Source organism: Anopheles bellator, chromosome 1, assembly GCF_943735745.2.
Source record: "Anopheles bellator chromosome 1, idAnoBellAS_SP24_06.2, whole genome shotgun sequence".
Lineage (NCBI taxonomy): Eukaryota > Metazoa > Arthropoda > Insecta > Diptera > Culicidae > Anopheles > Anopheles bellator.
Window position 1 is genome coordinate 7094920 of NC_071285.1, and position 12896 is coordinate 7107815.

At 48.3% G+C, this 12896-nt stretch overlaps 3 protein-coding genes across 3 annotated transcripts; 2 read left to right on the forward strand and 1 right to left on the reverse strand.

The window, feature by feature from the left end:
• The first annotated feature begins 1098 nt into the window (after positions 1-1098).
• LOC131206061 (ketimine reductase mu-crystallin) lies at positions 1099-2629 on the forward strand. Its single transcript, XM_058198438.1, has 3 exons — positions 1099-1309; positions 1375-1956; positions 2039-2629. Exons 1-3 carry the CDS (start codon positions 1099-1101, stop codon positions 2323-2325), a joined length of 1080 nt encoding a protein of 359 aa, XP_058054421.1. The 3' UTR covers positions 2326-2629.
• LOC131206060 (testin) lies at positions 2413-4830 on the reverse strand. The gene is made up of 3 exons (XM_058198437.1): positions 4731-4830; positions 4336-4604; positions 2413-4272 (listed from the first exon to the last, which is right to left on the reverse strand). The coding sequence occupies exons 2-3, from the start codon at positions 4592-4594 to the stop codon at positions 2855-2857; spliced, it is 1677 nt and encodes a 558-aa protein (XP_058054420.1). The 5' UTR covers positions 4595-4604; positions 4731-4830; the 3' UTR covers positions 2413-2854.
• Positions 4831-5207: 377 nt separating this feature from the next.
• LOC131206447 (synaptosomal-associated protein 29) lies at positions 5208-8499 on the forward strand. Its single transcript, XM_058199003.1, has 2 exons — positions 5208-5502; positions 5665-8499. The coding sequence occupies exons 1-2, from the start codon at positions 5395-5397 to the stop codon at positions 6733-6735; spliced, it is 1179 nt and encodes a 392-aa protein (XP_058054986.1). The 5' UTR covers positions 5208-5394; the 3' UTR covers positions 6736-8499.
• The last annotated feature ends 4397 nt before the right edge of the window (positions 8500-12896 follow it).

Genomic DNA, 12896 nt, shown 5'->3' on the forward strand with positions numbered 1-12896 from the left:
GGTGGCCAGGCCCCGGTGCTCCGAAAGGGTCCGAACGAATAATTAGATTATGAGAGTAGAAGAATGATCGCAATCGCAGCGCAGCGTGTAATGCAGATGAAATAGAATCAAAACGTGTTTTGTTCTTAATAAATAGTTGAATTCTGCTGCGAACCACGGAGAGCAAGGTACAGACAGAAGGACGACAATGCCATTTCCTCTCTACGAACCAACTAACCGGTGAGGTGGAAGTGCAGAATTGTTGTATCACACGGCGTTACTTAAAGTTAGGTTATAAACTATATCTTTTTCCCGATATCTTCGACAATTCTTCCCACCACATTGTTATTAGTTGCTGCCGAAATGGTCGAATGGCTTTCCGGTTTTTACGTGACCCTTTCGCGGTTGCGAGAAATCGTTCCAAAAAGTATCTTAAGGCAAAAGGCGAGAATTGATAAACGTGACTCTTAGTGAACGTGATAGACAGATAAAGGAACACAAGTAAAGTACTTTTCTTCATAGCCCCAAGAGGGAATTGGGATGAAACAACACAAAACACCATACGGGGACAGAGAGCACACCCCGAATAGTAATACTATCCTACCATCCTCTCCTTTAGCCGATCGTAGTCAAAACAAGGCAATTTTTATCATTATATTTTACTGCGATTATTATTTATCGAATTGTTATAATAAAATTACTCGAAAAATACCTCTCTACTGTCTTGTCTGCAACCCATGATGACATGCAAAGAACGGACAGTAAGGCGGTTGTGAGCACGTGTGACGAGCTATCAAACACAATAGGAGTATGGCCGTTTGATAAGATTATGCTCACCACACACCGCAGGATAATGACCTCATAATAGCGAGAGATAAGCATTCTCTCCACAGCACGATCTGCGATGTGTGTACCTTTCGGGAGCGATAGTGGCCGGTTTGCTGTAGTGCCCTTAAATTAGTCCATCGAGGGGTTACGATCAGTGATAGAACAAAAATGTAAGTATTAAAGGGTGGTCCGTAAACACTCCACCGTCAGACGCTGGAGTCCCTGGAGATCAATTGCACAGTCCGTGGGATAGTTTTGGAGAAGCGAAGACAGCGTAAACAGCTTCACAGCATGAACAAGGACGTTGCAACGAACGCCCGGTCGCGGCCAGTGTTTATCGATGAAGATCACGTGAAGCGGCTGCTCGACTGGAATCAGGCACGGTACGCGGTTGAAGCGGCTTTCGTCTCCGTGTCCAATCAGGCGCGGGATGCAGCCAATCGATCGAACGATCATCCCGTTAGCTCCCAACCGGCGCGCACTTTTGTCCAAGCGGACGGCGGTGAGTCACGCGACAAGCGATCACCATTGAACAATTGACTTATGCACCACTAATTGCCTTCGTAGGAGTACTACTCTGCATGCCCGCCTACGTTGGCCGCCATTCGCTAATGGTCGGATCTGGGGATCGTTATTCGACGCTCGCCTGTAAACTGATCACGAGCTTCCGCGGGAACGCTGCCATCGGTCTACCGTCGATTAATGGGGAAGTGTTTCTGTTTGACAACACCACCGGCAAGCTGGACGCGATCGTCGAGGCAAATTATCTGACCGGTATGCGTACGGCTGCCGCGTCGCTGGTCGCAACCGATTACCTGTTCCTTCGACCACGGTCCGATCGCACGATCCAGCTCGGAATAGTCGGGTGCGGGTTTCAGGGAACGATGCACGCTGTTGGTTTCGTACGCACGCAGCCGCTGGCCAGCATACGTTCCATTCGGTTGTGGAACCGTACGCCCGCACGGGCCCACCAACTGAAGGCCATTCTGGAGGAGGAAGCGAAGAAAACGGAAAGAGCCGGCTTCTCGGTTTTCGTTTGTGATACGGTCGAAGATGCCTGCCGGGAGTGTGATGTGCTCGTGACGGCAACCGGCTCCGGGGAGCCGCTGGTCTACCGAAGATTCCTGAAACCGACGGTTCACATCAATGGTGAGTAAATAACGGTACAAATTGGTTGGTCGGTTGAGATTTGTTTTTCGTTCGATTTCGTCCTTTACCGATGATAACATAGCGATCGGTGCCGGCGAATATCATCACGCGGAGCTGGCGCAGGACGTGTACGATCATTGCCGAGTGTACATTGACCACTGGGATGGGGCCCGGAAGGAGTTGGCTAACCTACGGTCGACCATTGTCGGCGAAGTGGGTGAAGTGATCTTGCGCGGAGAAGCAGACACCAGTCTGCTGCCGAAGGGCAGCGGAATCAGTGTGTTTCAGTCGCTTGGAATGGCCACCGAGGACGTTACCGTGGGAAGATTGGTGTACGAAAAGTATCTGCAGGAAGCTGCCACACAATGAAAGGGGGTCAAGAACCGGTGAAGCGGTCTTAATCTTTAGTATCATTGCACAAAAATGCAAGCAAGTCCCAGGATATTTTTCTCGGTATATTTCACACTAAATGCACCAAGTTACGATATAAAATGTATAATATATGTAGCAAAATAGAGAGGGGTTGTACTTTTTGTTCATGTTTTACATGTGTCGGAAGTGGACTATCGGCACTCTCGTTACAGTTACGCACCATTCAAAGTTGAAGATTCGTGGAGATAGCTAGAGGTTGACATGTTTGGAAAGTTGAGGAAAAGTTTGCTAAAACTATGCTGATAAGCAAAAAAACCGCTATTGACCGCTGGAATAAAATGGCTCGATTAAAACCGGTTCTAAACTTATACGCTAACGATCGTTCGCTAAGAACGACTTGCTGCGACGTTCCGTTTTGATACTTTTGATCGTTGGTGCCGCCGGTGGCGGCGGTATGGTTCAAAATGTCCATTAAATACTGTTCTTTTGTAAGGCACGGGTTCCTGATGGCGCTGGGTTCTAACTTTCACACATCCTTCGTGCACTGCGCACTGCAGTACGGTTGATTGGCCTTCACACAAAACCGCCCACCGATGAGCGACTTTTGGCAGTGCTTTCCAGTGCACCGAAAGCACTCCTTGTGCCAGTGGATCTTGTCCCAACCGACGCCCTGCTCCGCCGGCCCAATACTCCGCTGGCAGGTGCTGCACGTTTGCGCGTAATGGCCCTCGTAGCACGGAAGGCAGAGCGGTTGTGACGAGCGTTGCTCCAGCACGTACTGCTGCCCGGCCAGCGGCCCATCACAGTGATAGCAGCAGAAATGGCGCACGTGGTATGTGGCCCCTTCGGCCGCGGTGTACTCCTTCGTGAAGATCAACTCATCGCAGGCGGCGCATCGGGGAATCTTCAGAATGACCGCCAAATCGCGGCCGCAGTAGATGGCGCCGGCATGGTAGAAGTACACCAGATCGGCCAGCAGTTCGCCGCACCGTTCACACTTGAAGCACTGCGGATGCCATATCGAACGCTCGCTGCTCGCTCGGTCCACCTTGACGGCTACCTCACCCGGTGCGAAAGGTTGACTGCACCCGGTGCAGCGTTGCGTGGCAACCGCGGGCGTGAGTTTCGCTGGTGGTGCATCGGTCAGTTTTATCGCTTCCATCGGACCGAGCAGCGGGGCAGCCGACGGATCGTTACGAGCCGGACTAACGGGAATGGAAGCGAACCCGGAATCGTTACTACCGGAAGGAACGATTGGACCGGCATCGGAACGGAGTACACCGGAAGACTGGAATTCGGGTACACTTGACTCTGGAAGCGGTGGAGGTGTCTCCTCAACGAAGTGATCCATCTCCGCCCGAAACTTTGGATTCGACTGATACTCCTGGTGGAACTTGATGATCGGTTCCGGAAAGTGTTGCCTGCCAGACAACACTACGGCCGGATCGTAGCGAAGCGCTTGGTGGACCATTTCCGAGCTGGCGATACCCATCAGGTTTAGTTTGTACTTCATTTTATCGGAAAGTGCGGGACTCTCCATGAAATCGGGACGCCTGTTCTCCGGCTGGCCCGCCGATGCTGCCTGCGGTGGATTCGGGTCTTGCTGCTGGACGACTGTGCCGTACTGGACCGCACCTCCACTTTCGCCGCCGACTCTCATCACTGTGCCCTGTCCCACGCAGTGGGTCTTAATTTTCTCCACGTAATCGCTCAGCTGGCCTGCTTCGTAAGGCGTGAGGTTATGGCACAGGGTGGTGTCCAGATCGTGCGCGGGTACCTGATACTCGAGCTGCTGTTTGCGCTTCTCCGCGGCCTCGCTACCGACGATCGGTATGTTTCGCTCCCCGAGCGTGCGCATATAGTCCGTGGCCAACTCGGGCGTCACGTTCGGAGGCACCCAGGTCAGCTGGACCGGCTTATCGGTCAGCTCGGATATGCGAATGTCTACAGAAACGAAAGAAGGGCCATTGAAAGAAGGTAACATTGATTCCAACGATCGATACTTACACGCTGGCTTCGAGCGAATGGCACCAAGGATTTCGAACTGTGCCCAGCCGCTAGCATCGTCGTCGAAATCGTGCTGTTCCTTGCGGCACTTGCAGTTGCGACAAATCTTCCGCCAGAAGTGTAAATCCAACCCCGGACACGCGCTTCCGCAAGCAATGCACGGTGCACCGTTTCCACTTTCATGGCTCAGCTTGGCCTTTATCTGCTCCCGACGGCTTTCCAGCTTTACCAGCCAATCTGGCGGTTCCGACTCGGCCATTCCGTGCGTACTGAAACAGAACAGAAGGTCGATTGAGAATGAGTCACTTCTTTGTGTTGTTCAAAAGCGGAATTTCTCCTCAAAAAAGCTGTTGGCCAGCACATCAATGCTTTGTACGCTGTTTCTTTTACATTACTTTTTCTATCAAACAATGCCGCCACCTTCCATTCAATTCGGCAGTATTTATTTACGGATTAAAACAGCACCACAGCAAATTTGCAATTTTGCCGAGAATCGTCCTTGGCGTAACGCTACGTTACGTTTACAGCACTGGCTGCAAAACTTTAAAGCTTCTACTCTCACGATGTACTTTCGATCAACTAAACTAATCAAAACAGTAGCTGAGGACTGGTAAAAAGAGACAGATCTTTTGTAAAACTGTTTCCTAAATACACATGCTTTTTGATTGATTTCTAATAATTGAATAATGTAACTTCTCGTCTTCGTCATCTGCAAACTTGGTACACCCTGTAACGCGCTGTCAGTCTGGCAGTCGACGAGAGTGAGCGAGAGCGAGCGCGAACGAAAGAGCGAAAGAGTAGAAAGAGGTGAGCGACAGGAAAATAATGTACATCACCCTTGCGAAAGGAAAGGTTCCAGAATAATTACCAGCTCTTGTGGCCGTGTTTGGGAGGTGCGCCTGGAAAATTTGTATAGTTTCGACGATAAAAACGTTACCGCAACACGGCGGCATAAAGGTAGTGCACCGCGAAGGTAGTAAAAGGTAGTGCGTCCGTCTCCGGAGTTCGTTCGCCAGCGGAATCTTAGTGCAGCTCCGGTGGACAAACCCTGAGGCGGCAATGTCCGGCCATCAGTACGTACCGAACCCAGCGAATCTGTTCACCGACGAGGACGAAATCGACGATGAGCTGTTCCTGAGAAACGCACCCCGTGGTGGTGGCCGTGCTGTAAGTACCGGACGCGAGGGGCACAAAGAGCTCGTAAAAATGATGCAGTCGTAGGCTTTGTCTGCAATGAAAAAGGGTGTTTGCTGCGTCGTAGCCTACTCTAGTGCGGCGATGATTCATCGTCTCATTTACAATTCCCGTCACTTCCGTGTCTGTTTGTAGGATCCGTACCTGCCCGCCGACGATAAGTACGGTGTGACGAAGGTCGGTTCCACGTACACCCGGCCCGATGTGCTGGGGCCCGCGGCCGGTTTCGACGTGTCCGGTGGCCTGGCGTACGCCGGGGGCGCCAGTGTCGGTGGTAGCCTCGTTAGTGTTGGCCCCGGGGGCTACGTGATGGATGCTCCGGTTTACGGTCCCGGTGGTTACGCGGTGGGGGGTGCGATTCCGGGCAAAACGCTCGTGTACGGTGGCAGTGCGGCCAACGTGGTGTACGACAGCCCGGGCGATGACGACGAAATCGCGCACCAACGGCAAACGTTCGAGCAGCGGCGCCGGGAGCTGGAGGAAAGCACCCTCATCACGTCGCAACGCTGCCTGGGGGTGCTGCGGGAAACGGAACAGGTGGGCATTGCGACGGCCGAGGAGCTGCACCGACAGCGGGAGCAACTGGAAAAGACGAAGAAGCAGCTGGACGAGATCAACAACTCGCTCCGGTTCAGCCAGAAGCATCTGAACAGCTTGAAGAGCGTGTTCGGTGGACTGAAAAACTATCTCTCCGGGCGGATGGTGGCCGGTGGTGGTGGCGGCGGGAGCGGCGGTGGCTCGATCGCCGGCGGGTCGATCGCAGGCGGTGCCGGAATACCTCGCCAGAACATATCATCCCCCACGCCGACCGAGGAAGAGGATCTGTACCCGAACCCGCAAGACTTCCGGATTGCCGATCCGTACTGGCGGGCGGACCAGTCGCCCATCCCGCCGCCCTCGATCCACCATCCACACGCCCAGCAACATCATCACCACCACCATCAACAGCATCAACAGCAGCAGCAGCAGCAGCAACACATGGCCAACGGAGGCAGCGGTGGTGGCGCGGGCTTCAGCCATCAACTGGACCAAAACCTAGACGAGATGCGGGGCAACCTGTCGCGGTTGAAGAACTTGGCCTTGGATTTGAATCAGGAAATCGACAGTCAGAACGATCTGATCGACGACATCTCCGATCGCGTCGAGGATGTCGACGTGAAGATCGTCAAGCAGAACAAGGACATGAACCGATTGTTGCGAAAGTAAGCGTAAGGTCCCACCAAAAACCACAAGCAACCACCACTGCAACGTCGACGGTGGATCCTTTTTTGTACTAGTATCTTGCGCCAACCTTAGCCACCTAGTAGCGGACCACGGACGGAAGCGATCGGACGTCGCGCGCGTGTGGAGCTAGCAATAGTGCGGCCATTTTTTGGGTATATTATGTGTACAGTATTTGCCAGCCAGCCGGTGCTGTGTGCGTGCGCGTAGACCGGATTCCTTTCGTGCATGGAATTCGAAGTTGTTATTCCTGTGGGTCTATCCTGTTCTGTTTGTCGCTTCAATCGGGAGCGGAACTTTTAGTGCTATAAGTTGTTCTTTTCGTCCCAAGACATCGGCGGTTCATATTTTAGTTAAAATCGTGATTTCTGATAAGAAAATTGTATCCTCCTCGGGCGGGAGAGACCATTACTCCAACAACGAGCGACCACCACGACCGGCAAACATGGAAACGGATGATAAAGTACATACTCTATACATATGCATGCAAAATTATACATACAAAAAATATATATAAAATATATGATAACACATCTCTCCAGCAGAGCGTAAGGCAGACGAAAAGAGGCGTGAAAATAATGCAAATATTATCGATGAGTGTACATAATCAGACTACGGAGTGGCGGCGCGCAGGGTAACCGACCTATGAAAATAACCGGAACAGTCCCCCTAAAGGCGGGCGGAAGAAGGAATTATTGTAAAACTACACACGTTGTTGTTGTGAAGCCCGGTTCGGTGGCTTCGGTTACGTTTGTTCTTTCCGGATCTTAGTCCGACTTTTTTCTACTCCTACAAACTCTATTGCTGTCCGATTTACCGATTTACCGGTTCTTCCTGAACGGGGGGTTTGCTTTCTCGGAAGGTTCATTATAGACGTGACTCATCGGCACACTCACAACACGCAAGGACACGGGCACATTGCTGTACTCTCGGTACTAATTCCTACTACCCGGAATCGTAAACAGAATCAAATTGTAAGCCTCTTTCAAACACATTTGAACGACTCTCAGACTCAAGCGAAACTCAAACTGCAACACGATGATATTGTTAGATAATCGGATTGAAATGGTAATGATAGATGATGAGAATAAAAATGGAGTAAAACAAAGCGATAACAATGTAAAGGAATTAGATAGAAGCGCAACGCAGCCGGTCGGGGACGTCGGGCTGCCAGCATCATCAGCTTTAGAAAATCAGGTTACAAAAACGTAGGGGCAAAGCGGACAACGTGCACGAAGTAAACAAGTAAACCAAAAAACCTTTAAAAGAGGAGCATCTACATACCGCATACAAAGGGGGGAAGAAGAAAATCATATACAAAATCATATATTTGTAAGACGAAACAGACCGAGAGAGAGAAAGAAGCGCGAATGATGATCGTAACCTTCAACGCAAGGCGCTGATCGGGAGAGTAAATGTACAAGCCCCGCACTAACGCCGTGACGCGGTGGTAATGGGTGCGGATGCTGGAATGTGGCCCCGGACATCCGGCTGGAGTGTCCAACGACCACGGGGGCCCAGCAGCATGCGAAACATACGCTCAACTCCCGCGCGCGCACGCGCACCATTCATCCCTCAAAGTGGATCGTTTAGCAATAATTATATTATCTTTATTACTAAGCGAAGGACAAGTCGGTGGAACAGAACCGAAACACACATACTCTGCCCACACACATACACAACACGTACGTACACTTACACACCCCAAAATACGTCGTTTACGCGGATATTATGATGTATCGGAATAAAAAGGAGAAGCGTTACAATTTAGTCAGCGGAAAATGGGAAAACAATGGTCGTTCTTTTGTGTGTTGACGCGCCCTGCCGGTGGTTCTACCACAGCTAACTGCGGAATTAATTAATTCAGTTGTTCTATTGTTTGTTTAATCGTTTTTCGTTTAACGATCGATTCAAAAAGAAAAACCAGAGAGCGCTCCTATCGGATAGCCGAGATCGAAACCGTCTGAGGTTGCTGTCATGGCTGGGTGGTTTTAAAACAGTTCCAATTGGCGCTACAAGCAGAAAAGGGCGAATTGTGGGGTTTCGTGATTTTAAATTTTTATTTTTGTCGTTGTAATTTTACAATGTCCTTTAATTAATTTTTAATTATGTTAATAAATGATACACATTAAATTGGATTTAAATGGGTTTTGGTTCACTCACAGCAAAAAAATCGCAAAAGTACTAAGGTTTAGTATTATCTCGATTATGGACCCAACACACGATCAATAATTGCCGCAAGAATCGACTCGCAAATGTCACACACCGCAAAAGAAAATTGCGGTTCAGTTTGATTTTGTTTTGTGTTCCCGATTTGCGTGGCCGTGGCTCGAAAAACCCGTTTCCGGATCGGGCTCGCGACAGTTTAAAAGGCGCAAAGGCATTAAAAGTATTTAAGCATTAAGTCATCAGAAGGTATCAAAACATCGATGCGTGTTTTGCGTTTCCATTCCCTTCACATTGCCCAATTTGTTTCCTTCGTTGCGCATTATCCTTCGGTGTTTAAGTTTTGGGCGCTCATTTTCGCTTTCCGTCGTCTGGTATCCACTTTTGTTTGTTAATCTGCCGCGCCGCTGTCTGTTTAATAATTTCATGGTTGTGATCTTTTGATTAATTGACCACAATTATCACCGGCATTTCGGCTGATGTATCGTTAGCAATGCATTTGTCGCGGTTCGTGGTTCCCCGTGGTATTCTTCCGGAACTCGGAACATATGAATGAATGACTTATCCTGCACTCCGGCACGTGTGTCTTGAGCTGTTCCACCTAACTGCTCTAGTTTCTGGTCCCGATCGCTCGATCGCGCTGGAAAATGTGGGGGAAACTGTCCGAAACCTAATTTTACGCATATGTGATTCTGGGCTGCGGAGTAAAGGTCGCTGAAGGGCCCTGTAATTAACAGGCGTCGAGGGCAACTTAATTTAAGGCAGACATGCTAAAGAAACGAGTAGAAAGTGAAGCGACGTTGCCACAGATTCGAAGGATGGTAGTTCCGCGGTCGATAACCGCCGGAAGCAGGCCTGTAGGAGATTTATTTTCTCCGACACCTTCGCGACTCTCGCTTTGATCTTTGGCGTGTCAACACGTGTGTTTTCGGATTAGGCGGCCCATCAGCACCACGTGTCAATGGCATGCGTTATCCTTGTGATGGGATTTTCCTTCGACACACTTCCTGTGTCAGTGTTATTGACAGGGAGCTAGCCTTTAAAGTGTGCTGCTATCCAGTTCTGCATTGTTGATTTAAATTGCAAGCTCCTTGGAAGTATCTGCTACAGGTCTGAGTTGAATCAACCACTTATAAATGTTAATTCACTAACCGGATAACATTTAACAGTTGTAAGTGACGTTTTGAGTAATTGGTGAAATGATTGGCACTTTGCAAAAAGATCCCTTTGTTCTCTCTTGGGGCGCTTGGCCAAACGGTTATGAATATTGAAATACCTGAGCAATTTAAACGGGAGCAAAAAGATGCACCCTTAATGCACCCTGCTTCGGTTCCTTCGGTTGGTTAATTTATAGCCCCCACTTGATGATAAGCATCTAATCAGTGCCTGCGGGCGATGCAAATTAATTTCACGCACTTATTGCAGCTCCCTGCCCTGGGTATTTGCCTTCCAGAGGAGATCCGGATTGGCCACGGAAGACGCACCACCCGAACCTTCAGGGGGAAAACACCTTGCCTGCAAATGCGGTCAAACAAGGTGAGAAGCTGTTGGGACATAAACCTTTTTTCAATCATCCGTTTGGCTTGACACCTTTGGGGCGCCAAACATAAAACCAAACGAGCCAAGAACAAGTGCATTAATGAGGCGAACACGGCGAAAAAGAATCGATTGCGACGCTCTGGAGCCCACTTTTAACAATTATAGAAACATGTGTTAAACGCACATTACGCAGAGGCCCCTTCAAAAGCCTAGGTCTCTCTGGCCGGCCCGGCCGAAATAAATAAATAATTGTACGTTGTACAAATCATTACCGCGGTCTTACCGGGTGACGAAAGTGGCATTCGGTCTTCCCTTTTATTTTCCGCTTTTCCGGTTTTTTTGCCCGTGAAAGTGAATTATGCAAATAATGTGCTGTAAGGGACGACAGGAAAGGGGGCTTCCTTCATCCTTTCCGTTTTGTTGCCCGTATCCTGTGGTGATGACAGAGCCTGTGGCCAACGGCCAAAGCCACAACGGACCACGGACGCGCACACATTAGCGATTATTAATTGGTATTTAAACGGGGGCCAAAAAGGGTGCTCCCTGGTTTAATGCCCACTGTCTGGGCTCGTTGTCGAACCGTTTAGTGGAACAAAACTTTAAGTGTTGTCACATTTTCGGTGCAGCTTTAATGAGCTTGAGCGTGCGGCCAATTAAATTAACTGGCAAATTGTGGTGGATCGCCATCGCCATCGGATCGCCCATCGCTCTGCTCGTCGTCGGGGTAAAATTAGAACATTGACGGAGAGGTCGTGGCCTCATCTGGCACTTCAATCGGGTATCTTTAAATGCCCGATTCAAATTGGATTATGCTGCTTGAGGGGTGTATTTGAGCAGGACCTCTAAGAGCTTTAGATGAAGGATGAGCCAATGGTTGATCATAAAATTGTAGTGTTTCAGAATATCCTATGTTTGCGGATTATTCCTTATCTAATGCACCTGATGTGTGGAGGCCTGATGATTCAAATTACAAAAACAGCATTTTCGTGATTTCAAAACGATAGCTTTAAACCACGTCGTTCGGCGTAGCTTAAAGCTTCTGGCTTCCGCAGGAAATTAAACACACAATTAACGTTAGCCAGAATGTCCCGTAGTGAAAACAAATGGCCAAAGTAAATCCGCCGCCGGGATGTATCGATTTTCCGATTTTCCCAAAAGCCCATTCCGCGCGCGCACGTTTCGCTAAAGTTGTGATTGTTGTTCCTTTTTCCGGTTGTTGAAGGACACCACTATAAAAAAACGGCCGAAGAACAATCTGAATCCGGGGGGGTCCGGAAAATGTGCCAAGAGCGCGAAAGAGAGCGATGCTGCCCTGTCTGCCCGAGTTTTCGGAGACCGTCGACGGGCCATAAATAATCGAAAATACGTAATAATTAATGCATCATCATCAAATTTCAACCCGAACCCAGGGCATGGCGGCCACGGCCACCGGTGGCAGGGATCGAGCTGGGAAAACTTTGCCGCCCAACTTTTTCCGTCGCGCCCAAGTTTTGTGGAGTGAATCAAAGTTCAGTGGATCAAGCGGCGCAGGAAAAGGAATCGATCGGGTTTGGGGCGCAAAAAAGAAAAGAAAGAAAGATGATTAAAGATCATCTGATGATAAAGGATCATCAAGAAAAAAAGAGTGAAACGATTTTGATTTTGGATTTTTAGCTAGTTAGTATGTTAGTCACCTAGCAAGTAAGTTAAAAGCTTAATTAGTTTTGCTATTATCATTTTCCATCTGCATGACCTTGCCTTATGTACAACTCCTGCCTTTTATGGAATAGCATAAATCGTAAGTTTAAAAAATTGGCCAGCAACAACGAAAAAACAATGCTGCTGGAATGTGAAGAACTCTTTTACTGTTTGATCTAAAAAGAATGTCACTAGGTCACAGCTCACAATATCTGGTAGTTCGTTCTCGAGTTCTCGATGATTCGTCGTTTCGTCCATTAAATTTATAGACTAACCTCTAAAATATCATAAAGAGCCTTATAATATTAATGATCTTGATAATTATAAATACTAGTATCTGTTTAATATAACATATAGAAAGAGAAATATGTGAATTGTTTTTTAATTATTATATATATTTTTTAAGTTCTAAGGATTACAAATAATATTACATTTTTAATATACCGTATTTTTCCATATTTCTAAAGTAGACTAAAGATAAAATGCGTATACATTGCAAAAGACATACTAGTATTTTATATTTCGGAATAATCTTCAAACTCAGATTCACTGCTGTCTGACAAATTGATATTCTCCAATTGCTGTTCAATGCACTCCTCATTGTCACTCTCTGAAGTGTCCTCAAAAATTGCGACATCTTCAGATCCATCCATAGTGTTGCTGATGTCATATTTTTTAAATGATTTCACAACAACTTCTGTTTTAACTCCCTGCGACTTAATGACGATATTGTATGGATAATTATATTTCTAACAAATGTTTCA